Here is a 25,764-nt window from a genome sequence, read left to right as displayed (position 1 = left end):
ACGAAGGCAGGCGGGAGGGAGACGGGGGCAAGGGACGGGGGTGGGGGAGGGCGAGGTGGTCGGCCCGCCCTGTCCTCGTCCGCCTTCGTCGCCTCCACCAGCAGCGAGTCGAGCGCGCCGAGCCGGCAGACCTGATCTCGCACGCACACACAGTCAACGGCGCAGTGCGCTGTCCGCCGCAACACACGCAGAGGCAGCCCGCCGCCGCCGCCGTCGCCGCGCGAGTCGACTTTGCAGCCGCGCTCCCGCCGCCGCCTCGCCTCGGCTCCCCCTCCGCCTTGCCCTCGCCGCCGCCCTTGCCCGCCCTGCCGCCACCGCTCGCCTTGCCTGCAGTTTGCAACAGAAGGCAACCTCACAAGTGCCGCAGAGAGAGGACAACAGGCGAAAGGAGGGGGTCGCGGCGCCGTTGGTGCTCTCGGCGGCGCCAGGCTCCGCGGACGCGCCTACAGGACCGTGCCCTCTTCCTCCGCCTCCCTCCCTCCCTCTCTCCCCACCTCTCTGTCTGCAGCCGCGCCGCCGCCCGTCGGTCTGCGAGCCGCGCTGCGGTCGGCGGGAGGCCGAGAGGGGGGCCGCGGCTTCTTGGGCGGAGGGGCGTCTGCTCCGACGCCCTCCGCCACGCCGCCGCCGCCCTCCCCTCCCTCCTCCTTCTTCACGACGCCCGAGCCCTCCGCCGTCGCCGCCGGCATCGTCGTGGCGCCGCCGAGCCGCTGGCACGCACATTGGGCGTCGGCGGTGATCGGGGTGCCGTCGCGCTCCCAGATGCGCACCAGGAGTGGGCAGAGCGCGAGCGAGCCCAGCGCCGCGGACACGTCGCTCAGCTTGCGCTTCCGGTCCGCCGTCACCTCAAACTCCTCGCCATCGCCGTCCTTGTAGAGCACCCGCTCCACGGGCTTGGAGGCGATGACGTTGCCGGCAGCGTCGAGCTTGGGCGGCCTGGGCGGAGGGAGGGTGCCCGCGCGCCGCATGTGCGAGAACGGGCCGTGGTCCTTGAGCAGGGCCGGCGTGTTGCGCGAAAGCTCCAGCTCGCGTTGCCGGACCGGCGAGACGACGCGCCAGTACATCTCGGCGACCGAGAGCGAGTAGAGACGGGTCTGCTCGGCGCAGCAAGCTGGCCCGTAATGATTCCAGTCGATGCAAGCCTCGTACTTGTAGTCTATACTCGGGCCGCCTTTCTTGCGCGAACGCCCGGGAGCGCTCTCTCTGTCGCGCCCAGGGGGCGGAGCGCTCTCTTCGCTCATGCTTGCAAAAAGGTGGTGAAAAGAATTCCGTGTCGCGGGTGCACCATGAAAAAGAATTAATTTCATTCCGACGGAGGCGGCGTGCCATATCCCTCCCTTAGTGCTGTGTGGTGCACGCCCTCCGAGCGGGGCGGGGTTTGCCCGTCGGGTTGTCCCCCTATCTCTCCAGGAGATGTCTGCTCTATTTATTATCCCTCCCTTGGCTTGTTGATTTTCTTTCTTTAGGCCCTAACGGTTAGCGCTTAGGCACAAGACTGGGTCTGGCGCGCACTGACTAGTAACACAGGTGAAAAATTACCAGACAAATTTCAGTCAGCTGGAGTTTTTCTCTCGAGGGCACTTTCCTATCCTTCTTCGATAAATTTCTCCCATGATAAAGCTTAAATGATCGATATATGTACGTCCATATACGCAATACGCGAGAATACAAGTTACAACACAGATCACAGTCAGTCACGCTCACACCTGGAAGCTCTTGGTCTGAGCTCTTTCTTACTCTGGACCGACATGCATGGGTCATGGCTGCGCCGCATGCCCAGCGAGCGTTCAGGGGCCATGCTCGCTCGATAATTAAATGCCCCGCCCAGAGGCTCGCCAGGCGGCCAGCCAGGGCCAAGCTCACTCGCTCGGCCGTCTGCGCGTGTGTGCACGTGCTACACCGCGGGCAGCGGCTTGTTGCGCACAGGAGTGGGGGGGGAGGGAGACCTCCGGGGCCGCTGACTCAGCTGAGCCCCAGCGCCTCGAGGGCGTCAGGGTCGTAGTTGGTGCGGCAGTGCTCCCACCACTCTTCTTTGTCGCGCTCGCCGTCGGCGCTGTAGAAAGGGACCAGCGCGAAGAAGCCGAAGAAGAAGAAGACGAGCGTCAGGAAGATGGCGAAGATGGCCAGCTTGCCCTTGAGCCGATCGCTGAGCCCCGCCTGCTGCGGGATCGGCACCGACAGCTCGAGCCCACCCCGCAGCTTCACCACCGGGAGCGCGTTGCGCACCTATCATGACAAAGCACGTTGGGTATGTGTGTGGTTGTGGAGGCACGCGACGACTCCAGACGGACCCTAGTACGCTCCAATGTATCCTCACGGATGCTAGGAAGTGAAGCCCAGATAAAGTAGTGTGGGGACGCGGCCCTTGGCCGGGAGGGGGGGGGGCGGGGGGGCTGCGGGCGTGCACGCACAGCCGGGCGGGTGTAGGGCGGACGCCGCCGCGTCCCGCTGCTGTGGCCGGAAATCGTCTCCGACTGCCACCGCTTGGCTCGCTCCGTGCGCTGCTGCACGGATCGGATCGACGCAAGCCGATCCTGGACGGCCTTGAGCCGTTGCGCGACACGATCGGGGGAAGACGAGGAAGAAGTGTCCGAGCCCACATCGAAGGTCTGCGGCGACACCGCCGACGAGAGAGTCACTGGCGAGACTCCCCCCGACCCCGCAACCTAACGGCGCAAGAGCTGACCAGCTTAAACGGAATGCGCGCGCGGGGAAGGCTCAGCTAGGTGTGGGGCTGGCGCTGTGTGCCGACGCTGGCGTGGTCGCTGCTCCCTCCCCCGAGCGCCGGAGCCCGATGCGGCAGGGGAGCTTCGGGCAGCCGCGGCACGACTGCCGCAGTCCGGAGAGCGTCTGCACGCTGGTGAGGAAAATGACGAAGCCCAGGGAGAAGATTGTGATGGCCGTGAAGGCGAGGAAGCCCAGGGGCGCACGGTGCTGCGATGTGAAGCAGGGAGAAGGGTGAGAGAGAAGGGGGTGGGAAGGAGAGGGTCCCCACGCGGCCTCCACCGCCTCCACGCGTGCCCCGTCCTCCCACTCTCTACCCATCTCTCCACACGGGCGGTCAAGCGTGAGGCGCACGCGCGCCTGCATCTTGCAGACGTTCTGCAGCGGCAAGTTGACGTCTACGCCCGCCGTCGTGTTGGAGGCGCCCCTCTCGTCGACCAGGATGATGTCGTAGGCCGGGTCGATGACCTTCTGCGCCTACAGTCACGCACCGGGGGGGCGGGGGAGGGGGGGGAGGGGGGGGCGGGGGTGGCATGGGGACGGCTCGAGTGGGCGAGACATCGAGCGGCGGAGTGCAGAGGGGCGGGGGCAGGACTAGTGCGGGGGGCGTGCCTGCAGCATCAGATGAGTGCAGAGGGGCGGGGGCGGGGGGCGGGGGGCGTGCCTGCAGCATCCAGAGGAGTGCAGAGGGGCGGGGGCGGGGGCGGGGGGGCGTGCCTGCAGCATCCAGAGGATGAAGAAGGTGAAGAGCACGACGGCGAGCTTGATGTTCGGGTCGTTGATGCCCGGCTCCCCGACGCGCGCGCGCGTCTCCGAGGTGAGGTAGACCATGCTCATGATGACGGTGGCGAGGACCATCGTCTGGCCCTGGATCCACTCGCCCCGCCCCTCCTGCCCCGACGGGTACGCCCACTCGAAGCGAGTCATATTTGCGTACACCTTGAAGGTGACGAAGGAGATGACCGCCGACACAAACGCGTTGGCGAGCCACTCCCGACCCCGGACCTAGGCTCATCAGGGGCCCGCTGCTCGCTCTCGGTGCGGTGGCGTGCGTGTGCTGTGAGAGCAGCCGCGTCGCCGTAAACATGGCGAGCCGGAGGGCGCGCGAGAAGAGCTGCTTGAAGAGGATAGTGGTGAAGAACCTGCGCCGAGGAGGGAGGGGGAAGGGCAGGGGGGGGGGACAAGAGGGTCGGGGGAGAGGAAGCAACCATGTCGAACGCAGATCTTGGAGTGAAGGTTGCCTACTATACTACTGCTGCTGCTGCTGCTGCTGCTGCTAACTGCTGCTAGCCTACTACTACTTTTACGACTCACATGTCGAACAGGATCGTGACGAGGTAGCGGCCGTACCGCTCCGAGACGAGGACCCCCATCGCGTACTTCATCCCGTCCTGCGGGGACCAGAGGTACCTACGAGCCACAAACACTTGGATCGGACACCCATCGCGTACTTCATCCCGTCCTGCGGCGACCAGAGGTACCTACGAGCCACAAACACTGCGATCGGGAGGGTCGCTGAATGGACGGGCCGTCACTGGAGACTGTCGAGAGGTACTCGCGGTAGCCCTCGTCGCTCCCGAAGATCTGGTCGAGGACGAAGCCCCACGTGCCGCCGAGGAACATGCCGATGAAGACGGTGGAGGAGGAGGGGTCGATCAGCCCAAACTTGTCGAGCATGCCTGGAGAGGAGAGGCGGGAGAGGGGGGGAGACCGACCGGGCCGGTTGGCGTGTCTCACTGCTGGAGGGGCCACGGAGGGGCGCGGGGCGGGAGGAGGGAGGCGCGCCGTTGATCAGCAGCGCGAAGGTGCACGTGGCGAGCAGCGATGCGACCTCGCCGCGGCTCTTAGTGCGCTCGACGATCTCCGTGGAGGGGTCATTGCCGTCGCTGAAGTCCTGCACGGTGGCGTTGATGACCCAGAGCTCGCTCTGTCCGACCATGAGGGCGAGGAGGTAGATGACGACGACGAGGGCGACGAGGGCGAGGACGAAGTAGACGGTGAAGGTCAGCAGCTGCGGGGGGGAGGGGAGGGGGAGGGGAGTGGGGGGGTGTCACGCCGCAAGACGACAGTTCACGCTTCGAGCATGCTCTGCCTTGCTCTGGCGGTGCTCGATCCGGTGCACGCCCGAGTGGTTGATCGCGAAGCGGTGCCGGTCCTGCAGGATGCGCTCCTCGACGCCTATCGGCCATGTGCCGGGTCTATAGTAGGTGGGCCTCTCTCTCTCAGGAGTTCGAAAATGTATCTCGTATCTGTCGCGCCGAGCGGGAACTCGCGGTCGAAGATGTAGTTCGACAGCAGGTCCGACTCAAAGTAGTGGATGGCGCCGTCCCCGTCGCCGAAGCCGGCGTTGAGCGCGCGGTTTTGGAAGACGGAGATGAGGTGCCAGTCCGAGTACGTAAGGCTCTGGTTCATCTTGATCTTGATAGCGATCGCGCACGCCTCTGGCCCGACGTCCTCGGCCTCCCCCTCCCGCCAGCGGAGGAGGCCGCGGGCGAGGTCGTCGCCGAGCCTCGGGAAGCGCGCCAGCCAGCACCGCCACTCGTCCTGCGTCCAGTCGCGCAGCCCGTGCACCGGCTGGCAGTCGCTCCGCATGAAGTAGAACTGGCGTTGGTGCTTCTTTAGCACGCCCGGCAGGTGCTGCAGGTCCGTGCGCGCCGTCTTGAGCATATCGGAGACATCCGCTCCGAGGTCGGCGGCGCCGAGACGAAACGAACTTCTGGCTTCACTCAGGTTGGAGAAGGACGGTCGCCGCGCCCGCCGGCCCGACGACAGCGAGTCACAGCTATGAAAGCTTCGTGCGCCCCGGCTCTCTGAGCGGTGCAGAGCCCCGCTCTCGGAGATTGTGCCCAGCGCGTAGCCGGAGGGCGGCAACGACACCGACGGCGGTGCGATGGGCGGCAGCGAGATCGGTGGCGGCGGCGGCGGCGGCTCCGAGTCGGCATGCCGCATTTGTTTGCAGGTGCAGGAACGCAAAAGCGACCACACAAGGAGTCGGCGTGCATTTTCTTTTTTGTTTGAACGGCGTCTCGAAGAAAGCAAAACCTTAATCCTGCCAGCTCACACCACACACACACACCTCTACCCCTCCCCGCCCGACGAGCACGTCACCACCGGCCCGGCCGGGTCGCAGCGGCACTCCCTGCTTCCGTTCCACCCGCCGCGCAACACGCCGGCCGCCGCGCCGGCGCAGATGCCGCCACCCCTCACCGCGTGTCGGACGTCGATGATCTCGAGGTGCGACCACGTGTTGTCCGGCTCGCGCCGCTGCACCGTGTCCAGCCTCGCACGCCGCGCTTGCGTGACCAAAGCAAAGTCTCGCGCTGGCAGCGGGGACCCCGCTGTCAGAGGCAAGGCGTATTTCTTGCTCACCCCATACAACTCTTTCGCCGGCGTCTGCCCGCACCTGGTTCGGCCTAGATGGAGCCAGACCCCGCTACCCGGAGCGTGGTAGTACCATGCCGCCGCCGCACCCACTCGGTCCGTCGCCTCATCCACGCGCATCACCTGCAGCCGTCGGCGCGGCCGGTTCAGGTTCAAGCGGGAGCCGTGAGGCTGCACAAGGGTGCTCGTGAGTGCGGCCCACACCTCCACCCACGCGCCGCTCTCAAAGCAGGGCGGGGAGAGCCGAGGGTGCACCCACACGCCGAACTGCGCCTGCAACGTCATGTGATGGATCACCTCCCGATGCTTTGCCGCGAGGAGAGCACGCGAGCAGCGCACACCATGTGCCACTCCGGATTAGGCCGATCACGCAAGCCGATTCCGCCGTCGGTCTGCCGCCAGGTGCCTATCAGTGGGACTCTCTGTTTAGTACATTTCCTCCCGGCCACAACGCGCAAGCCTGACTTGCTGGTCGGCTTCTGCGACTAACTGGACGTGGAGAGGGTGCGAGGGGAGTGGGGAGCGAGCTTGGGTGGGACGCCTGGGGGCTCGTTGGCATAGTTGCCTCCAGCAAACGCCTCTGGCCAAAAGTCAGTGGGCGCAACATGGCCTCCAAGACGCGCCCGCCTGCTGGCGAGCGGGTCGCGCCCGCTGCAGGGCGGAGACACGCCCCATACCAGCGGCAGCGCTCGTCCAACTGGCGCTGCGAGAGCAGGGCAGCTGTGAGCCCCGAGGCCCCCACAAGACGCATTCGACGGGCGGCACGCAGCATCGAGGGTACTGCAGTCGCAGCGCCACAACCACGACAGCCGAGCCGTGCTGAACGGGTATTGGGGCGGCTCCTGAAGGCGCCAACAACAAACGCGTCGGGTGGGGATTTCAGACCCGTCTCTATCTCGGCACCTCGCTCTTTGTTACGCATCTAGAGCTTGTGCGAGGTACACTTGCGCGAGATACGCGTCCCACGCAGGGAATTCACCAGCGCGAGAAAGCAGTGGGAGTCGAAGCGAGGCTCGCTCGCAGCAGCGCCGTCCCATATCTCAAAACTTGGCGGGTCAAACTCGGCGTCGGCCCAACGGCGATCGTCGGCGAGCGTTACACTGTGGTGAGCGGTTGACCCGATGGGGGCGGCCGCTTCCAACAAGTCCCAAGTCCGGCCGGGCTCACCCATCCCTGGAACGCCCACCAAAAGGTCCTCCTCCCCAACCGGTCGCCGGAAGGCGACCAAGGCCGTCGTAGTGGCCAGTACGGAGCACTCGGGATCTGTCCGCTTCCAAGGGGCTGCGAGGCATGTTGCGCGCTGGGTCAAGCTACCCACCAGCTGCGATGCGGCAAGCGTGGGGAACCTTCTGCTGAGAGACTGGCGCCTGCAGCCACCCAGCGCAGTGGTCACTCTGGTCGGCCCCAACTGCGCCGCCGACGCAGTTGGCATCACTGCCCCAGACGCCGCCGGCATTGGTCCAGAGCAGGTGAGCGCCATGACCCTCGAGGAGGGGCTTAGGCTCGCCACCGATCTACCTCTGCAGGAGTTCCGCGACGGGCTACGCGGTGCACTCCGCGTGAGCAATGCGTGGCTCATCACCGATGGCGTCTCTGAGGGCGTCGGCGGGCTTATCGGCAGGCCGAGGCCGACGGGCGGGGAGGTGGAGGACCTGCCCTGCCTGGGGATTGCGTCGTGGGAGAAGGTTGCTCAGAGGGGCGAGCTTGCCAAGGCGCGGACGGGGCGCTGCGTCATGTACGAGAATCCAAAGGGCACCTCGTACGCTGGCCCAGACGATCTGCATCTCCAGCCTCGCCACTCTCACTTTCTACTCCTCGAGGATGATGCGCGCGGTGGGAAAGGAGACGGGCGTGGCCGGCTGCGAAAGGGTCTCGAGAACTTCATAAATGAGGAGGACCTCTCCGGCGATGGTGTAAAGACCCCCATCGTGCTGCTCGTTGTTAATGGCGGCGCCGAGACCCTGGAGCGCCTCTGCGATGCTCTGAGTGAGGAGCCTCAAGACCCCATCCTAATCGTCGCTGGCACTGGAGGTGCGGCCGATGACATCTTTGCCTACCACAACTGGCGGTCCCGGCAGGAGGGGGAGAGCCGCACGCAGGGCGACTCTGGCGTCCCGGGTGAGCACGAGGCCGCACAATGGCTCGCCGCCGGTCCCGGCCGCTCGGCAGCTTACCTCGATGCAGCACGGCGGTTGGTGCCGCGCATCTACGAGCGCGGACAGCAAAAGGGCCACAACTCCAAGGCAGCGCTCGGATTTTACAGCTTCTCGAGGGGCTATGATGATGCCGATGCCTTCAAGAACGCCATCCTTGCCAGCCTGCTCGAGAGCTGCAGCAATGGGCACCGGCCGGCACCCGTCCTCGGCGCGTCCCGGCGAGCCAGCCGCCCCGCGGTCACCAGATACATCGAGCGCAACGCGCCCCCAGCCGGCCTTCAGCCGCCGGCGAGCAATCCGTCGCCCTCTCGAGCGGCGGTGACCGCTCCGCCATCCACCTCAACACCTCTTGTGCCACCCAGCTACACAGAGGCCTTCTTGGCAAGCCTCCCCGGCGCGGGCACCGCGGACGCGGGGCAGAGAGCGGCGCGGACGGGTGCAGAGGCGGGAGAGATTGGGTCGGCGCCCCCATGACGTGACGCGTGCTCGGAGCGAGGTTGCATGGTACATTAGGTTCGAAAAGGCACACACATTAGGATGGAAGTGGCGATAGGCGTTGTGTGACTTATGAGTACGAGTTACATGAAGGCATGATGAAGGCATCTTGCAAAAGAAAGCCGAGTCTCTAACTACGCCTCATACGCTGAACTGCTGCTCCCCTCCTCCATCAGTCTCGCCCCAGGCCCAGCTAGGCTGCAGTCGCTCGCGGCCGGCTTGAGCTCCGCGCACTCGCTGCCGTCGCTGTCAGCAGGCGCTCCGCCCTTGGCCTTGCCACGCGTGCGCCGCGCCGCCAAGCTCGCATAGAAGGATTTCACCCGCATCGAGGTGCACACCCCGAGCGTCGCCACCGCCAGTGCGGTGTCCAGGCACGCGCCACACTTACCGCGAATGAGCCCGAGCCGCCGAGCCCAGATGGTAGCACCGCACAGCACACAAATCGCCGCAAGGGCCGCCAGCTTGAGTGGGTGGAGCAGAGTCGCGAGAATGTGGTCGTACCCAAGGAAGAGCATGACCACCAGCGCCCCCAGCGGCAGATCACACGTTCCTCGCAGGAGCAGCTGCTTGGTCGCTTGCGTCTCGAACAGGTCGTCTGCATGCACCCTCACTTCGCGCTCGAAGCGATCGCGGGCTCGCCAGTCCACGAGCGGCGCATCTTCGGACGCACTCGAGGCGATAGTGCTTGATGGCTGCGGCAGGCTCACAGCCAGGGGTCGCGAAAACTCGTCCAGGTATGAATGGACTCGAGCCATCGCCTCGGCATAGAGGGAATCGAGGTCGGTAAAGGGGCCGGTGACGCGAAGCGTACCTTGGTAACTTTGATACCGAAACGTTGTATCGAACGCTCTGCGAAGCAGCTCAGGCAAGAAGATGACGGGATTGTCTAGTCGTCCAGCCACCACTGCTCTCGCTGAAGCTCGGAGCTCGTCTGCCTCCTTCGCCTCCAGCACCGCACTCTCCTCTGCACATCCGAGTCGGACAAGAGTAGATCGCACCCTCTCGGCTGCTTTCTGGGCCTCGTCCTCCCACAGGCGTGCTAGCCTTGGCCACAGCTGCGGCTGCTCGTTCGTGACCGCTGCATCCAGCAGAACCTCGTCAGTCGCGTCCTCCAGCTGTTGGGTCAGGGACACCTCGAGGCCGCTAAGAGCGACGCGCCGCAAGCTGGCACAGAGGCCGTGGACAAGGTCTTCTCGCTGTGACTGTACCGCATCGGCGTGAAAACCACTAGCGCGCTCGTCGTACGCTTGGATATGCGTTTCGTATACTTCCAAGATATCGATCTCAAGCCGGTCGATGTCTTCGCTGTATGCTCCGGCAGCCACCCTCTCGTGCAACGGCTGCAGCGCCACTTGAAACTTTGCCAGAACGTCCTCTTGAATGACGTCACATTTCACGCGCGACGTGAGCAGCTGGTTCTCATTGCGAAGCCGCCGCACTTCTGCCTCCAGATGTGTCGCGTCCAGCATGACCAGGTAGGTGGCGATTGATCCGCAGCGCAGGTTGGCTTCTACGTTGGCTTCCAGCGGTCACGCGCTCACTCGTGAGGACGGCCGATGGCCGATATCTCGCGGGGTTGAGCTCGAGCATCAACCCGCTGCACACGCGGCCTTGAGCCTCAACGAGTTGAGCACGCAAAACTAGTTTCTTCCTCCTCTTCTAAGCTAGATCCGGTCACGCCGGTGATCACACTCACGCTGGTCGCTCACTCACCAGTTACCGTACACCTCTGTGTTCGAGCAGCCTGCTCGGTTGGGCCCCTGGAAGTCCCACAAATGGAGCCAGTAGTTGGACGCGAACTTGACGCCTCGCCCGACCGCGACCGCCTCGTGGTCTGTGCGGTCGTCGCGGGCGAGTGGGTCGTGGTCCAGCACCGACGGCCACAGCAGCGCACGGCCCAGCTTCGGCGCGACCGAGAGGTTGAGCACCTACACGAGGCGACAGCACCCTTAGCACCCCTGCGGCTGGCTGGCGAGCGCCGAGGGCGGCGGTGCCGGAAAGGAGGTCTCCCCGCCCGCCTCTGGCTCAGAGAGGTACATAAAGAAGGTGTAGAGCCGCGGCCCCCACGCCGTCGTCGCGGGCGCGTTCTGGTCGTGGTGCCGCCGGTAGAACTGGCCCGGCTCGTACCGCAGGATCTGCATCGGCTCCGCGTGCGCCTCCGGCACACCCGTCAAGTTGGCGATCCGGCTCCGGACGCGGCTCAGGACCGGGTCGCTGCCGCACCCGTCGTGCTCGCACCACGCAGTCGACGAGGTGCGGACGGACTGCACGCCTACCGGGAGGGCTGAGGAAGTGTCTAGGACGTGTCTAGAGGAAGTGTCTAGGAAGCGTCTAGGAAGCTTCACCGTCTCCCGCGACAGAGCGACTCCAATGCTTCTCGCCCTTGGAGATGATGGCGCTCGCCTCGTCGGCGGAGAGGAAGTGGTCGTACGTCACCACCCAAGGGTCGCGCGACAGGACCGTGGCCGCGTAGCCCTTCTCGGCCGCCTTGGCCAGCGAGCGCTCGAACATGGCGCCGGTCGAGCCAGCCGTCGCGGCGGGGAGCTGGCCCGGGAAGGAGGCGTCTCTCCGGCACCGCTTGTCGACGACCATGGCGCACCAGCCGCACGACCAGCGGCACCTGACGGGCACTTCCGAGCAGGCTCCGAGCAGGCTCCGAGAGTGCACCTGCCACGCGAGCCGCGCCACCGCTGGAACATCGACTCGGGCGAAGCTTGGCACGCGCCGGCAGCCGCCTCCGCCTTGCACTGCGCCGCGTCCATGTCGTGGCACGCCGCCGACTGGCAGAGGTGGCACCTGCGGCGGGAGGAGGTGTCGCGCTTCACGGAGGGCCCGCACCTTGAGGCTCTCCCGCCGTGTGGGGTTTTGGCTAGCGCACGTCACTCTGCAGTTAGCCTTCATGTAGCCGGGGTTCGAGTCGCACTCGCCCACCGCCGCCCACTGCCCGCAGTAGGACGACTTGTCGACGCAGGCCAGGTCCGCCACAAAGCCGCCGCCCGCGGGAGAGGCAGCTGTCCGCGGCGCCGCAGCGCCGCACAGCTTGCAGGCGTGAGCGCACTCCATGTGCATGTACGGCGCGTTGGCGTCGCACTCGCCGGCCTGAGCCCAGCCTTCACAGCTCTCGGAGGAGTCGGGCGTGCTGCAGTCGGGCTCCGGCGGCGGGGGAGCGACGCCAAAGCTCTTCGGATCGTAAGCGGCGTACCAGCGCGCGGCTGCGCTCTCTCGTGCCGGCACGACTTCGTCGGTGTGGCGATCTGCTCCACTGTCCGCAGCTTGCCGCCCTCTCTGAAGGAGCAATGCGGGGCGGCTGCGCCGCAGCCGCTGCGAGAAGCTCTGCTCTTCACCCTCGCTGATCCTGTTGGTCACGACGATGAGGGCAAGCGTCCCAGCGATTGACGCAGCGAGCGCAGCGAGAATGACGGTGGCCAGGAATGGTAACCGCCGCTTTTTTTTGCCCATGCCCACTTGAGAGTGCGCGGAGGCGCGGAAGAAGGTCGAGCGTCTCGAAGAGCTGATGCAGAAGCGAAAATGAATCGGCCGATGGACAAAAGATCGACGAGTTCGATCGAAGAGTTCGAGTGTCGGCCAAGGCGGGCCCAGGCGGCGCTGAGGCCTAAAAGAAATTGCTGGGCGCCCTGCTCTTAAAATCCCTGTGTGGTGGCGGCGTGCCGTCCTCCCATCCCTCCCTCGGGCTGCCTGTGTTCTTTCTTTCTTTCTGCACTACAGCCACTTCGCGTGTCGTCATCATCTGTCTAGCGTCCAGAGAGAGAGAGAGAGAATTCTTGATACGAAACCACGACGACACACACCAGTCGACTCGCATCGGTTGCCTCCATGAACGGCGGAGCTATTCTCGCGCCCACACCACACCTGGCTCCAACGTGGACACGCCCATAGCTGGGGACACTACTAGGTCACGCATGGCATCACAGAAGTTTTATCTCTGGGCCCCGAAAGGCATCTCTAGCAGTGTCGTTACACATGCCCCCTCCCCTCCTGGGCGCATGCGCCTCACGTCTCGCCAGAGCATAAGCCCTTGGCGTGTGGCGAGACGAGTTTTTCGCCATCGCAGCGAGCAGCAACCCGCCCGCCGCAAACAGCCGGAGGCCTCGCCGCGGCACTGGCTGCGCCGCGGTCCCGCACCCGTCGACGCAGCTCCCCCCGCGGAAGACCGCGCGTAGCAACGTCTTGACGATCGAGATGAGCGTGCCTGAAGCTCGCCCACCTACTGCCCCTGAGAGTTGGTTATTGAGTGGGATCAGCTCCCCCCCTTGGGATCGAAGCCGCCACAACCTCACACCCAACATCCCAGGCGGGATCTCTCTCTCTCTCTCTCTCTCTCTCTCTCTCTAGCGTCCACCCATACCGCGTTGGTGTCCAGTCCGAGCCTGGCTGTGTGTGTTCTTTCTTCACCTTCCTACCTAACCTAAGCCACTTCTTCTCCACGTCCTTGACATCATGAAAGAACACAAGGAGCAAACGATTGACGCGCCCCGCGTCATCGGGATAAGGAAATGACCACAAATAATCACCCGAATACCACCGTTCGGATCGCTCCTCATCGGACATCGCAAACCCCGTCAGCAGTCCTCCTCCGGGAATGTACGTTTAAGAGCTACATACACTGAGAGAGAGATTCTCCCAGTAAGCTAAAAGTACGTACACTGAGAATCTCCCAGTAAGCTAAAAGTACATACACTGAAAAATAGAAAGCGACGTGTCAAGTCCCTGTCAAGCCAAGGAAGGCGAAACTTGCAGTACGCACGTCCCACATCGACCGAGCAACCCGCTCCCCGCTCACGCTCGTATGTACCTCCCCGACCCCATTGACCTGATCAACCCCTCGCGCGACTGCTGGTGGCGCCCCATTCCCGGCATTGACGCTGCCTCCTGGGTGGACTGGGTTGCCTCCGCCGGCGTCGAGTGCAGCGGGCCGATGCCTCGCGCTGGCCTTCCCGGCTCTGTCGGAGACGGCTCGGCGGCCGGCAGCAGCGACGAGCCTGGAGATGGACGCACGGGCTCGCTCTGGACGTACGTCTCCCTCGCCGCTGTCGCGCTCGCAGTGCTCAGCTGCGTCGCCCGGCGGCTCATGATGGGAAAGGGTGCGCCGGCGGTGAGCCGCGACTTTGTGGTGTTGGAGGAGGCGGGCAGCCGGGCCGGTGGTCTTCCGACGACGCCGGCGCCCTCGCTCTACACCCGCCTGATGACACGACTGCCGTCGAGCATCCGCACCGCCGAGCAGCGGAACAGCGAAGGTGACATCGAGGCGCCCGCCGTCCCTTCCAAGGCCGCGGCGCCCGCGCTTCAGTCCAACAGCCCGGCCGGCATCCTGAGCATCGAGGATCGCATCAACGCCCTCGAGACCACGACGGGCGTCGACCTGGATGGCGACGGCGATGTCGGCCTGTCGGGCCACAACAACCTGCCGCACACGCCCCGGGACCGTGAATCGACGAGGCGCTCATCGCGCCACTCGCGCCCGCGCTCCGAGCGCCGCTCGTCCAGATCGTGGATCAAGAAGGGCTCCTCAAAGCCGAGCATCGAGCGCGTCTGAGACGTCACGATCCCTTCCTTGTTCCCTCTCCCACCCGGGTCTCTCAACGCTTTGTAGGGATGGGCGTCTCGAACACGCCCACACGCCGTGTGTTATTATTAGGGTGCATTATAAAGCCGTGTTGCTATCGATTCGGGGGGGCTGCACCGCGCGATGGACACACGCGCTCAAGGAACGCCTCGAGGCGATACCCGGGGGCCGGGGGCAGCCGCTGGGCGGCCCGGGGCGCGATCATGAACATCTCGGATGTGCGACGGTGTATCAGTCGCCTTAATATGCCACCGTTGCATATCCGCGGGATATATGCAACGGTGGCATAAAGTGAATGATACACCGTCGCACAACTGCATTGGGTCTCGAGTTCGAATCCCGCAGTTCGACTCGGCGCAAAAAACCCAGACGGGCGTTGTCACTGGTTCGAAACCCACCTTAGCGTTCGACCCAGGAATGCGCACAGTTTTGCGACGGTGTTATCAGTCCCCTTATATGCGCGCCACCGTTGCATAATCCGGAGATATGCAACGGTGGCATAAGGCGACTGATACACCGTCGCAGGATTTCCGATTATTCGCCAAATTCCTCGCTCAGCCCAAACGCCGGCATCTCATCACCGGCCGCCTCGGGGGACAGGCGGGGAAGAAAGGAAATAACCAGAAACCACGACGCACGAGCGCGCGCAACGCGCGCCCGTCACGTACCGGGGAAGAAAGCCGACGACGTGTCAAGGCCAAAAAATGGAACAAACGTAACCTCTTTTCATTATCGACATCGTTTGGTGGTTGGGTTCAGGGTTCAGCTCCCAGCTCCCACATGTCGGGTTCAGCGTTCAGGGTTCAGCTCCCACAACATGTACATGTACATGTCATGTTGTGCATGTTGTCGTGTTCCTCGCGCCTCCGTCGCTCACAAGTCTCAAGTGCCGCCGTGCGCAACGCCACGAAACGCAAAATGGGGCCTGAAACGCCCGCGCGCGGTGCCACCGCCGCGCCGCGGTCCCCATACGAGCCGCCTGCGCTGCTCTGCCCGCCGCCCAAATCGGCGCCTCGCTAGCGCGCGCGCGCCTCGTCGACGAGCCTCGCCTTGAAGCGGAGCAGCGTGCGCACCCACGTCTCGGCGAGCACCTGCGGGGGTAGGCGTTGCCTGTGTGTGTTGTGTGTTTGGGGGGGGGGGGGTTGCGGCAGCGGCCAGCGAGGCGCCTCGTCCCCCGCCGGGGCCTCCCCATATCTCCCCATATCTCCCCATATCTCCCCAGCGAGGCGCCTCGTCCCCCGCCGGGTCCTCGAAGTAATAAATAATAATAATAATAATAATAACAATAATAGGCGCCTCGTCCCCCGCCGGGTCCTCGAAGTAGTAGGTGCGGCCGCGCTCGCCCGCCGGCCGTACGTAAAAGGCGCCTGCGCGACGGGGGCGGCGGCGAGCGGGGGTGGGGAGAGAGGTGCTTCTGCACCACACGCGTGTGTGGCCGCACCTCGCGGGCCAAGCTCGGCGTCGAACTCGGACGAGAAGGGGATCTCGCCCTTGACCTCGAGCTTCTCGGGGTCGACGTACACCAGCCGGCCGCCAACCTACAAGTAGCACTTCATCACTGATCAGCAACTGATTAGAAGGTCGACGTACACAGCCGGCCGCCAACCTACGCGGCGCAGCCTCGGACACGTCTCGGACGCACCTCGGACGTGTCGACACAAACCGGCCTCCCCCGCCAGCGGCGTGGCGGGCGGCAGCGGCGGCTTCGCGTGCGACTCGCTCGCGCGGCTGCGGGCGAAGCTGCCCTCCGGGTTCCGAAAGTTTGTGTACGCGGGCGGCGGCGGCGGCGGCGGCGTCGAGAGCGGCGCGTCGACGAGCAGGAGCTGCCTGAGGGGCGGGGAGAAGGGCCACAGGAGAAGGGTGGAGGAGGAGGGCGCACGGCGGCGTGTGTGTGTGTGAGAAGGAGAGGCTGGCCGGCTCTTCACGAGATATAGGGAGATATAGGGGAGATACGGGGAGATATAGGGGAGAGGCTGGCCGGCTCTTCACGAGATACAGGGGAGATATGGGGAGAGATGGGGAGATATAGGGGAGATGCGGGCCGGCTCTTCACGAGACATAGGGGAGATATGGGGAGATATGGGGAGATATGGGGAGATATAGGGGAGATGCGGGCCGGCTCTTCACGGAGAGAAAGCGGCGCTTGAGGACGGGCGTGCCGAGCACGATGATCTCGCCCTCAGAGATGGCGGCGCCCCACGGCGTGTCCGCCTGCGAAGAGAGGAGCTGCGGCCGCTCCTCGCGCGCAAGTGCCCTCGACGCGAGCTGCGGGTTCATCACCTGGCGGAGATATGGGGAGATATGGGGAGATATGGGTTCATCACCTAGCGGAGACGTGTCGCGGACGTGTCGCGGACGTGTCGCGGACATCCCTCGGCGGTAGCCGCGAGCGCTACTCGTCACGCCTTGCGCCGCCGGCTCCATCTCGGCTCTATCTCGGCTCCATCTCGGCTCCCATCTCGGCTGCGTCTCGGCTGCGTCTCGGGCCACCTTGGCGCCGCTGATCCGCGGCAGCGGCGGCGGAGGCGCCAGAGGCGGAGGCGGCTGGAGGTGGAGCGACGCAAAGTCGAGGCTGTCGAAGAGGGGGTGCGCCCGAAGCTCTGCGTACGCGCCTCCGGCGCCGAGCCGCTGCTGCGGCTCGCGCGCGAGCAGGGCGGAGACGAGCGATGCAGCGGGGGGAGGGAAGTGGGCGGGGAAGGAGAAGTCGAGCGCCTAGGAAGGTTCAGAGAAGGTTCATGGAAGGTTCCCAGGGAAGTGGGCGGGGAAGGAGAAGTCGAGCGCCTCGATCCGCTTGAAGACGAGGTAGTCGGAGCCCGCCGTGAACGGAGGCGCGCCTGGGGGGGGAGGGTGCGAGGGTCAGGGTCCCCCCGCAACCCCGCCTCGACTACGCCACAGCGCAGAGGGCGCCGGCAAGCATCTGGTATGCGATGGCGCCGAGCGCCCACAAGTCGGAGGCGGCGGTCGCGTCCCCGTCCCCGAGCACTTCGGGGGAGACGTACTCCGCCGTCCCGACGAAGCGCCGCGTGTCGGCGGGTCGACCGGCGTCTCCGCTCGCCGCCTCGCCGTCAACGCCGTCACCCGCCGCTGCCGCCGTAGGCAGCCGCTCTCGACAGCACGAGCCGAAGTCGACGAGCTTGAGGTGGCCGACCTCGTCGAGCAGCAGGTTCTCCGGCTTGAGGTCGCGGTGCACCACGCCGTGCCCGTGCAGGTACTCGAGTGCGTTGACCAGCTCGGCCGTCAGCCAGCGCGCGCAGGGCAGCGAGCAGGCGCCGAGCCGGCGGATGTGCGAGAAGAGCTCGCCGCCCGTCGCGAGCTCGAGGACGAGGTAGAGCGAGTCGTCGTCGCGGAACGTCGCGTGCAGCCGGATCACGTTCGGGTGGCCCGGATCCTCGAGCGCGACGAGCGCGTCTCGCTCCGCAATCACCTGCGCCAGGCCTCCGTTCCGCGTGGCGTGCGCGATCGAGACGGCCTTGAGGGCGTAGGCCACGCCGCTCGAGCGCCGGAGGCAGCGGCACACCGTCCCAAACGCGCCCTCGCCGAGCTGCTCGCACACGTCGAAATCGCTCAGGCTCAGCTTCCGCGCCTCCGCGCCCGCCGCCGCCGCCGCCGCCGCCGCCGCCGCCGCCGCCGCCGGAGCGTCGGCCGAGGACGAGGAGGCGCCGCTCAGCCGCTGAGCGCCGGCTGTCAGGCTGGCGGAGAGAGCCGCGAAGGCCTCGGAGAATGACATCGGAGCAGGAGCCCGGAAGCACACCTGCCGCGAGGGAGGCCTCAACCCCCAACTAAAGGGTTGACGGGGGGTCTCAACCGTCAACCTGATGTTTGAGAGGGGGGCTTAAACCTTTTTCTCACCACCGAAGAAAAATTTCTTCTTCCTGGCGTCATGAGCGGCAGTTGCCCCCGGCTGCTGCCCGATCTGGCGGTGGGCGACCTGGGCTCGCTGCTGGCCCTCCTCTCCGGGCGGCGGACGCGCGGCACTCTCGACGCGCGGCTCGAGACGCAGAAGCAGGACACGCTGCTGACTTGGGCGGCTCGTCACGGGCAGGCCGAGGCGGCGCGGCTGCTGCTCCAAGCTGGAGCGAGGGTCGGGGCGACGGACCGCGACGCGGCGTCCGCTTTCCTCCTCGCGTGCGAGAAGGGCCACCTCGAGTGCGCCCGGCTGCTCCTCGAGGCCAACGCGGCGATCGACCAAGCGAAGAACAACGGCGTCACGCCGCTGTTGGTCGCGTGCTTCCGAGGCCACGTCGACATCGTCCGGCTGCTCCTCGAGGCCAGCGCGGCAGTCGACCAAGCAATGGACGAGGGCTTCACGCCGCTGATCGTCGCGTGCCACCAAGGCCACCTCGAGATCGCCCGGCTGCTGCGCGACACCGGCGCTTTGATCAACCAGGCCACGGAGGACGGCGCCACGCCGCTGCTCATCGCGTGCCAGGAGGGCCACGTTGAGTGCGCCCAGCTGCTTCTCGAGGCCAGCGCGGCGGTCAACCAAGCCAAGGATGACGGCACCACACCGCTGCTCAAGGCGTGCCAGAAGGGCCACGTCGAGATCGCCCGGCTACCGCGCGACGCCGGCGCTTCAATCAATCAAGCGATGAACAACGGCGCCACGCCGCTGCTCATCGCGTGCCAGGAGGGCCACGTCGAGTGCGCCCGGCTGCTCCTCGAGACCGGCGCGGCGGTCAGCCAAGCTGCGGATGAAGGCTTCACGCCGCTGTACGTCGCGTGCAAGCACGGCCACCTCGAGATCGCCCGGCTGCTTCTCGAGGCTGGCGCGGCGGTGAACCAAGCCCGCAACAACGGCATCACGCCGCTGTTCATGGCGTGCCACTTCGGCCACCTCGAGGTCGCCAAGCTCCTCTCCTCCTACGGCGCCTCCCGCGCCGCTACGCCCGCCGGCACGCCCGAGGATGCCGCAAACCGCCGCGGCCACGCCGACCTCGCCGTTTGGCTGGTCGTCAGCCTCGGCTGGACGCCGCTCGCGCACCTTGAGACCCTCACCCCCGCCCGCGCTCTCTCCCTGCTGCGCAGCGGCGCAAGCTTGCACGAGGGCGGGCCGACGCCGCTGCAGCGGCTGCAGCGCGCCGCGGGCGGCGAGGGCGAGGCGGCGGCGCTGATCCGGCGGGCGGCGGCGCCGTGGTCGCCGGCAAGCCACTCGCTCTTCCCCGCGGCGGCGCGCGAGCGGGCGGCGCTCCTCGTCGTCTCGCTCTACGAGATCCACGAGCGGCACCATCTCGATTCGGCAGGAAACACGAACGGCATCGCGGCGCGCGACTTTGTCACGTGCGTGCTGCGCTTCGCGGTCACGCGCGAGACGGAGTAGGGGAGCAATGCAGTGGCCTTTAGATGTCATCCCATCCCTTCCTATAAATAAATAAATAGAGCAGACATCTCCAGGAGAGATGGGCATCCCTTCCTATGGTGGCGCTTTATATTTGCACTTGGAGCACTTGGAGTGCAGTCATCAACCGCACATCCAGGGCCGGGGAGCTCAGAAGCGCACCCAGCGGGCCGGATGATTGGCATCGGGTTACGGGCTAGAGAGCCCTAGCCCCGGGGGTGCGCGTTCGCAGGGCAAGGGCCTTAAAGTAAACACAGTTCTCCGAGGGTTGGACCCGCGTACCGGGTTTCCCCTTAACTGCAGGACGCCCCCTCTACTCGGAGCTAGTGGACATTACACTGGACACCACGCCCAAACAGACACTTGCTTAGTCCTCGGTCCCGGGGCTCCACCTTCGGTCCTCCCGGGGCTCCGGTTCCCCCCGATTCGCTCTCTTGCTCGCTTGCCGAGCGTCATACGACGGCCGGTGTGGTCGTTTCCCTCGTTGTTGGTGTCGCTTCCTCCGCTGCCGCCTTTCGTCTTCGCTAGCCTCTCCCAGCTCCACCGGTTCTGAGAGTGTCGGCGGCCCGGCCGGGGTCACCCCGGGTGAGAACGGTGGCATTGGGTCGCGACCAGTTCCACCCCCGGGGGGTCGAGCCCGCTCTCCCTGGTTGTCTCGCGCCCGCACCCGCGGCCTCTCTATCGTCCTCGGCTCGCCCCCCCCCTCCGCCGGCTCCTCTCCAGGCTCGGGGGGGCGTGGCCCTCCCTGTGGAAGGTCGTGGTGGTCCGGTTGCCACTGCGACTGGCCTTCCCCTGGTGAGCCCGTACGTCCCGACTCCACTCTCAGAGGCCGCGTCAGCTCATCTCTCGCCTCCTCCGACAACTGACCCCAAGTCCCTTCCGGGGCCCTCCGGTCACGGCCCTCCGGCTCGCCGGTGGGCCCACTATCGTACCGCGGTAACTCCCCTCCCCCATCTCCTCCGCCCGGATACACCAGCCTCCGGCGGGGCGGTCCCGGACCCCCCAGGTTATTCCGAGCGGGTCCATACGGCGGCGGCCCCGCCGGCGGCGGGGGTGGAGGCGGTGGCAGGGGCGGCGGGTACGGTGGCGGCCCTCGCGGCCCAAACGTCTGGTGTGGAGCCGCTGGGGCGGCCCCACGACCCTGCAGCCGTTCCAGTGGCGGGGGTGGAAATGGCAGTGTGGGTGGCGGAAACGATGGCGGCACTGGCGGCCGCACCGCTTGGTGCAGAACCTCAGGGGCGGCTCCTCGACCCAGCGGTCGCTCCAGCGGCGGGGGCGGAGGTGGTGGTGGCGGGGGCGGGCCCGATGGCGGCGCCGGCCGCCGCACCTCCTGGGGCGGGGCCTCGGGGGATGCCCCCTGCCTCTGCGGCCATTCCAGCCGTGGCTCCACGCGTCGGCCGTCCACCCCGCTCGTGGGGGGGGGCCTAGCTCTCATCTCCCCTCGGGGAGGGGGGGGGGCAGGGCCCGGATTCGTCGACGGCCCCGCCTCTCCCCCCCCCCTCTCCGCATCAGGCCGTAGACCGCTCAGTAGTCGCGTCGCCTCCCCCCTCGCCTGGTCCTTCTCGATTCGATCCCGCACCGCCCGGATATCAAAGGCCGAGTTGTGTTCAGACAGCGGGCCCGCCGATGCCACCCGCCTCTTCACACAGCAGGCGTACGCCTTCAGCGCCTGCCCCCCCGACTGTGTCGGCCCCGGTGCGATGTCGTTGACGAGGTAGTCCTCTCCCTCCCACCGGAAAACCTGTCCAAGAAGATCTGTCGAGCCGACCAGTCGTTTAGCCAAGCCCCGCACCTCTCGTGCCTGTACTGGCCTGAGCACGCCGGTGCTGTCCGCGACCGACAGACCGATCGCCCTAAGTTCCGCCAGGACCGCCTTCTCGCCCGCCACCGCGGCCTCTTGGTCCCTCTCGGCTTCTCGGATCGCATCCTGTCGTTGTCTCACCCTGTCAGCTGCCGGTACGAACCTCACCGGGCTGTCTCGTGTCCTTCGTGGCAGAGTCCGTGTCGGGGGAGGCCGACCCGCAGGTGCAGCCCCGGCTCGGGGTGCGCTCGCCTGCTGTGGCGGCTGCCGCCCCCTCACCCCTAACCCGCCTCCTTGCCTCCTCTTCTCACGGACCACAGGGGCTGCACAACAAAAGCACACAAACACTCCCTGTCCCTGCATGGCTTGGCGTAGGCGCGTCCTCATCCCTTCCTCCGCCTCTCCTTCCACCCGCTCCGAGATCCGTTCCAGGATGGCACTAACCACCTCTTCAGCCACTCCCGTAGCCGCAGGTCCGTCTTCCGGCTTGACGTGGAACAGTGTGCGAAATTTACCGCCGCACCCATGACAGGCGGCTAGCGTGGGGAAGCGCTCCATCCCGAGCGACTCGAGAGGGATCCCCACCGCTTGCCAGTGGCGCGTCACTTGTATCGCGCGCTGCTTGGCCACCCGGGCCACCATCCTCAGGGCGCCTCCCTCCATCCCGAGCACGTGTCCCGATCGAGAGCCAGGTGGCGAGCTCCCCGGCAGGAGGTCGGGTCCGCCGTGTAGACGATGGGGCCCTCCACCCCCCCTTTGCCCGTCGGGTAGATGACGACCGCGCGGTTGTCCACCAGCGCCGAGATCATGAACGCCGCCTCGTCGTACTTGAATCCGGGGCAGGCCATGGCAGAACACCACATCTCGAAGGTGGGCTCGGCCTCGTATTGGTGGGCGTATCCACGGAAGCTCCTTGCGACCGCTTGGCTGAGGGAGATAGTCGTTTTCGCCGGAAATTCTAACAATAGGAGCCCCGGGTTTTCCCGGGCAAAGCGAACTAGGTCAGCTCTCCGCTCTCCCGTCTGGGACCGGCCGGGCCTGTCCCTTTTTCCGTCATAGCCAAGGGAGAGCGGCCCACACTCCCCCCCGCCCGCGTTCCCCACCGCTATCGTACCCGGTTTCGTCCGCAACAGGTGTCGGATGGCCTCCGACAATCCGTCTCCCGCCGGGGGGGCCTGTCGTAACTCCGCCTCTCCGTCGGTGCGCCCCAGCCACTGCATCGGCGGGACCGGGATCGCGTGGTGTAAGCTCGGGTCCGCTCCCTGGTACATTCGCGCGGCCGCCCGGAAAGATGCTGCCCTCGCGTCTCGGCAGGCGTCCTCATGACGCGTCTGCAGTGCCCTAGCCACACTCGGTTGGTTAGTGGCGCAGTGGAAGTCATGTAGCTCACCTCCACCGGCCCGGAAACCGCTTCTCGTTATCGGCTCGGCGTCGATCCCCAGCTGCACCTCCACATAGCGCACCACCTCCTCGATCCCCGCCCAGTGCGGCGGCACGGTGATCGTGTGGTCCACTATCTCCCCAACGTACGTGATTAGGAGCCGCAGGTTGGTCGCTGGGGGGGGCACGTCCGTCTGGAACAGGACGCACCACGCCCTCGTACCTCTTACGCTTAGGCGGGCCCTCGTACGAAAGTCCGCCCCCCGGGCCCATCTCTGGATGGCCCGCCCGGCCCATCGGCGTCTCCGCACCCCGAGCCGCAGGTCGACGGGCGCCCCGTCCATGCTGGACCTAAGGGCGGAAGCCACCGCTCCCAGAGCATGAGCATCCCTAGGCCCCAGCATTGGCATAATGGTCGACCCGATCACCTCGGTGGGCAGATCCTCGAGTCCCACCGGTGGGCTAGGGAGCGCCCCGTCCAATGACCCCCGCGGGTGCGTGGTGGCGGCGATGTGAGGTCGTTCAACGACGACTCGGTCGGCGGTGACGCCAGTGGTATCAACCCAGTTGACGTCCCCGGCCTCCGTCCCGTAGGGGCCGTCCCCGTCCTCGTCGGAAGAGTATTCCCTCCCATGCTCCGGTCCCGTCGGAGGCGGGTAGGCGGGCGCCTGGGGGACGGGGTCGGGTGGCCCCGCGGGGGCGGCGGCGTCTGGGCCCGCGGTGAGAGCGACGCGGAGTCGCTCGTCGGCGGCGCGCTTGGCTGCGGCGAGGGTTTCGGCGTAGGCGACACCTTCGGCCTCGGTCCCGGTGGGGCCGTCCCCGTCCTCGTCGGAGCGGAACTCCCTCCCGTGCTCTGGCCCCGTCGGCGGTGGGTAGGCGGGCGTCTGGGCGATGGGGTCGGGCAGCCCTGCGGGGGCGGCGTCGCCCGGCACATGCGCGGACGCCGCGCCCGCATGCTCGCTTTGCGAGTAATATTTTTTGCACCACAGCTATGCCCGTGGCCAAATCCCCCCTCTCGGCCGCCTTCCGTGTCGGCGGCGTGCCCGTGCTCGGCTTCCTGATCCACACGCACGACGGGTTCCGCTTCGGCGAGGCTGAGCTGATCTATGGCCCGCCCTCCACGTGCAAGCAGCTGGGCGTGCGCCGGCCGCTCAAGGACTGCGTCGTCGCCGCCTACGACTGCCTCTTTGGCGACGTGCAGCCGGCGCTCACCTCTCTCGAGGTCTGTCTCGCTGAGCCGCTGCCCGAGGATCTGCTCGAGGGCAAGCGGGAAGGCGGCCGCAAGGCCTTCACGGTGTTCCACACGCGCGGCGAGAGGCACGTCGTGACATTCTCGCCCAAGCTGGGCACGCGCGAGGTGGTGTGCCTGGGAGAGGCATCGTGGCGCATGCAGCCGATCTCGCGCGTGCACTGGTACTCGATCGGCCAGCTCCGGCCCTGGTTTGCCGCGCCGCTCCCAGCCACCGAGTGCGAGCGGCGCATCGCCGCGTACTTTGAGACAAGTGAGCACCGCGAGTTCCGCACCGCAAACAAGACCGACGCCACGCTCTGGCAGGAGGCCGACGGCTCCGCGAAGCTTCTCGGAAGCACGGACAAGCGGCCCAAGGCGGCGTGGCGGATCTGGGGGCTGCGAGGCTACTGGCTGCTCCCGGACGGCGGCGCGCGCGATCGCGACGGCAGCCTCGTGCCCGAGGCCAGCCTGGCGCAGATCGCAAAGGAGGAGCTGCTGCCGTGGCCCGGCGCCGCCCTCGACTGGCGGCCCTCGGAGGCGGACGCGGAGTGCTTGTTCCGCCCCCTCGACCAGGACACGACGTCGGCGCTCGTGCGGCTGCAGCGGGCTCTCCGCACCTCGCCTCACCTCTTTAGCAAAGTGCTCGCGAGCAAAGTGGACCTCCGCCTCGGGCGCGTGGTGTGGCTCCTCACGAGGGCGGGCCCCCGGCTGGCGCTGATCCTCGGCCACGCGCCGTGGAGCGGCGGCTCGGAGAAGAGCGGGCTGCTGCTGAAGGCGCTCCCGACGACGTCCGATTGGTCCGGCGGCGCGCTGCCGGTGCTCCCAGAGGCGGCGCAGCTGAGCGCGGACATCATCGCGCCCGCCGCTCACGTGCAGCCGTTTCCTGCGCTGCTGAACCTGGAGTGCTGCCGGCCGAGCCGCCGCAAGAGGCGGCGGCCGCCAGAGGAGATTGACGCCGCGCCAGAGGGGAAGCGGTTCCCCGGCGCCCCTCTCCCGGATGCCCCGCGGCAGGCGGGGCTCGAGGGGGAGGACGCGAAGCAGCTGCTCGCGGAGCGCGACCTCGCATTCGTGGCGCCGCGAGGCGGAGAGGCGCCGCCCTCGGCCGTCACGGAGCCCTACGAGCCCGGGCGGGGGGCGGTGGTCGGAGAGGACGTGAGCGGGGAGCCTCCGGGCTCGGCGGAGGGGGAGGGCGCGCTGGGCAAGCGCAAGGCGGTGGCGAGCAGTTCGGGCGCGGCCGCAAAGGGCCCATGGCGAGAGGAGGAGGAGCCTGTGCGGCTGCTGCGGCCGAGCGAGGTGCCCGAGCGGCGCGGCGAGGTGCTGGAGGCGCTGCGGCGCGTGCTGCGGCTCGTGAAGCAGGACCCGGAGGAGTTCTGGGGCAAGCAGCGGCCAGGCGAGCCCTTTCCCTTCCCGGAGCTGCTGCCGGCTATGAGGGCCGAGCAGGTAGCGCTTAAGGCGGGAGCGTCGTCCTCAATGGTGAGGTAGAGAGATGCGGAGCTAGATGTGGAGACCGCGCGGGGAGCTCCGGGTGTGGAGTGCCGAGTGGAGTCGTCTGGATCTGAGTTCTGACCAAAACACGGTTCACGGTAAAAAACATGAAGTAAAACATGCGACGGTGAAAAAACATGGGGAGGCTCCAAACCCTGGGTGGCAGAGAGCGCCGGGGCGCACGCACACACACTA

The 25,764-nt window shown here is 66.6% G+C and overlaps 10 protein-coding genes across 10 annotated transcripts in view; 4 read left to right on the top strand and 6 right to left on the bottom strand.

Moving 5' to 3' along the window:
* EMIHUDRAFT_469407 (hypothetical protein) overlaps positions 1 to 1,235 on the bottom strand; it is a gene marked incomplete at its 3' end in the record, with an annotated part of 3,452 nt that extends 2,217 nt beyond the window's left edge. Inside the window, exons 1-2 of the mRNA XM_005776255.1 lie at positions 495 to 1,235; positions 99 to 131 (exon numbers count right to left, since the gene is read on the bottom strand). Of these exons, the coding sequence (XP_005776312.1) occupies positions 99 to 131; positions 495 to 1,061 (600 nt within the window). The remainder of the gene's footprint in view (positions 1 to 98; positions 132 to 494) is intronic.
* A 378-nt stretch (positions 1,236 to 1,613) lies between these two features.
* EMIHUDRAFT_443943 (hypothetical protein) lies at positions 1,614 to 2,678 on the top strand. The gene has a single exon (XM_005776254.1). The coding sequence runs from the start codon at positions 1,813 to 1,815 to the stop codon at positions 2,230 to 2,232; it is 420 nt and encodes a 139-aa protein (XP_005776311.1). The 5' UTR covers positions 1,614 to 1,812; the 3' UTR covers positions 2,233 to 2,678.
* A 1,353-nt stretch (positions 2,679 to 4,031) lies between these two features.
* Positions 4,032 to 5,670, bottom strand: EMIHUDRAFT_315498 (hypothetical protein; the record flags this gene model as incomplete). Its single annotated transcript, XM_005776253.1, has 6 exons — positions 4,032 to 4,131; positions 4,277 to 4,400; positions 4,459 to 4,460; positions 4,533 to 4,732; positions 4,796 to 4,919; positions 4,991 to 5,670. The coding sequence occupies 6 exons, from the start codon at positions 5,668 to 5,670 to the stop codon at positions 4,032 to 4,034; spliced, it is 1,230 nt and encodes a 409-aa protein (XP_005776310.1).
* Positions 5,671 to 7,223: 1,553 nt separating this feature from the next.
* Positions 7,224 to 8,732, top strand: EMIHUDRAFT_239034 (hypothetical protein; the record flags this gene model as incomplete). The annotated part of the gene is made up of 2 exons (XM_005776252.1): positions 7,224 to 7,253; positions 7,323 to 8,732. The coding sequence occupies 2 exons, from the start codon at positions 7,224 to 7,226 to the stop codon at positions 8,730 to 8,732; spliced, it is 1,440 nt and encodes a 479-aa protein (XP_005776309.1).
* Positions 8,733 to 8,887: 155 nt separating this feature from the next.
* Positions 8,888 to 10,222, bottom strand: EMIHUDRAFT_239033 (hypothetical protein; the record flags this gene model as incomplete). The annotated part of the gene is made up of 1 exon (XM_005776251.1): positions 8,888 to 10,222. The coding sequence occupies one exon, from the start codon at positions 10,220 to 10,222 to the stop codon at positions 8,888 to 8,890; it is 1,335 nt and encodes a 444-aa protein (XP_005776308.1).
* Positions 10,223 to 10,702: 480 nt separating this feature from the next.
* Positions 10,703 to 12,212, bottom strand: EMIHUDRAFT_239032 (hypothetical protein; the record flags this gene model as incomplete). The annotated part of the gene is made up of 4 exons (XM_005776250.1): positions 10,703 to 11,025; positions 11,099 to 11,373; positions 11,442 to 11,549; positions 11,632 to 12,212. The coding sequence occupies 4 exons, from the start codon at positions 12,210 to 12,212 to the stop codon at positions 10,703 to 10,705; spliced, it is 1,287 nt and encodes a 428-aa protein (XP_005776307.1).
* Positions 12,213 to 13,560: 1,348 nt separating this feature from the next.
* EMIHUDRAFT_116148 (hypothetical protein) lies at positions 13,561 to 14,307 on the top strand (the record flags this gene model as incomplete). Its single annotated transcript, XM_005776249.1, has 1 exon — positions 13,561 to 14,307. One exon carries the CDS (start codon positions 13,561 to 13,563, stop codon positions 14,305 to 14,307), a length of 747 nt encoding a protein of 248 aa, XP_005776306.1.
* Positions 14,308 to 15,353: 1,046 nt separating this feature from the next.
* EMIHUDRAFT_239030 (hypothetical protein) lies at positions 15,354 to 16,614 on the bottom strand (the record flags this gene model as incomplete). Its single annotated transcript, XM_005776248.1, has 2 exons — positions 15,354 to 15,428; positions 16,465 to 16,614. 2 exons carry the CDS (start codon positions 16,612 to 16,614, stop codon positions 15,354 to 15,356), a joined length of 225 nt encoding a protein of 74 aa, XP_005776305.1.
* A 607-nt stretch (positions 16,615 to 17,221) lies between these two features.
* On the bottom strand, positions 17,222 to 18,064 carry EMIHUDRAFT_239029 (hypothetical protein; the record flags this gene model as incomplete). The annotated part of the gene is made up of 2 exons (XM_005776247.1): positions 17,222 to 17,906; positions 17,988 to 18,064. The coding sequence occupies 2 exons, from the start codon at positions 18,062 to 18,064 to the stop codon at positions 17,222 to 17,224; spliced, it is 762 nt and encodes a 253-aa protein (XP_005776304.1).
* Positions 18,065 to 23,844: 5,780 nt separating this feature from the next.
* On the top strand, positions 23,845 to 25,566 carry EMIHUDRAFT_239027 (hypothetical protein; the record flags this gene model as incomplete). The annotated part of the gene is made up of 1 exon (XM_005776246.1): positions 23,845 to 25,566. The coding sequence occupies one exon, from the start codon at positions 23,845 to 23,847 to the stop codon at positions 25,564 to 25,566; it is 1,722 nt and encodes a 573-aa protein (XP_005776303.1).
* Positions 25,567 to 25,764: the final 198 nt, after the last annotated feature.

Source organism: Emiliania huxleyi (genome assembly GCF_000372725.1).
Source record: "Emiliania huxleyi CCMP1516 unplaced genomic scaffold EMIHUscaffold_280, whole genome shotgun sequence".
NCBI classification, from domain to species: Eukaryota; Haptophyta; order Isochrysidales; family Noelaerhabdaceae; genus Emiliania; species Emiliania huxleyi.
Note: the sequence above shows the minus strand (reverse complement) of the source record. Positions and strands in the feature narration are given on the sequence as shown.

What these genes read in the sequence shown, in the direction of transcription:
- EMIHUDRAFT_443943 (XM_005776254.1), top strand. Translation starts at nt 1,813, where the DNA reads ATGCCCCGCCCAGAGGCTCGCCAGGCGGCCAGCCAGGGCCAAGCTCAC.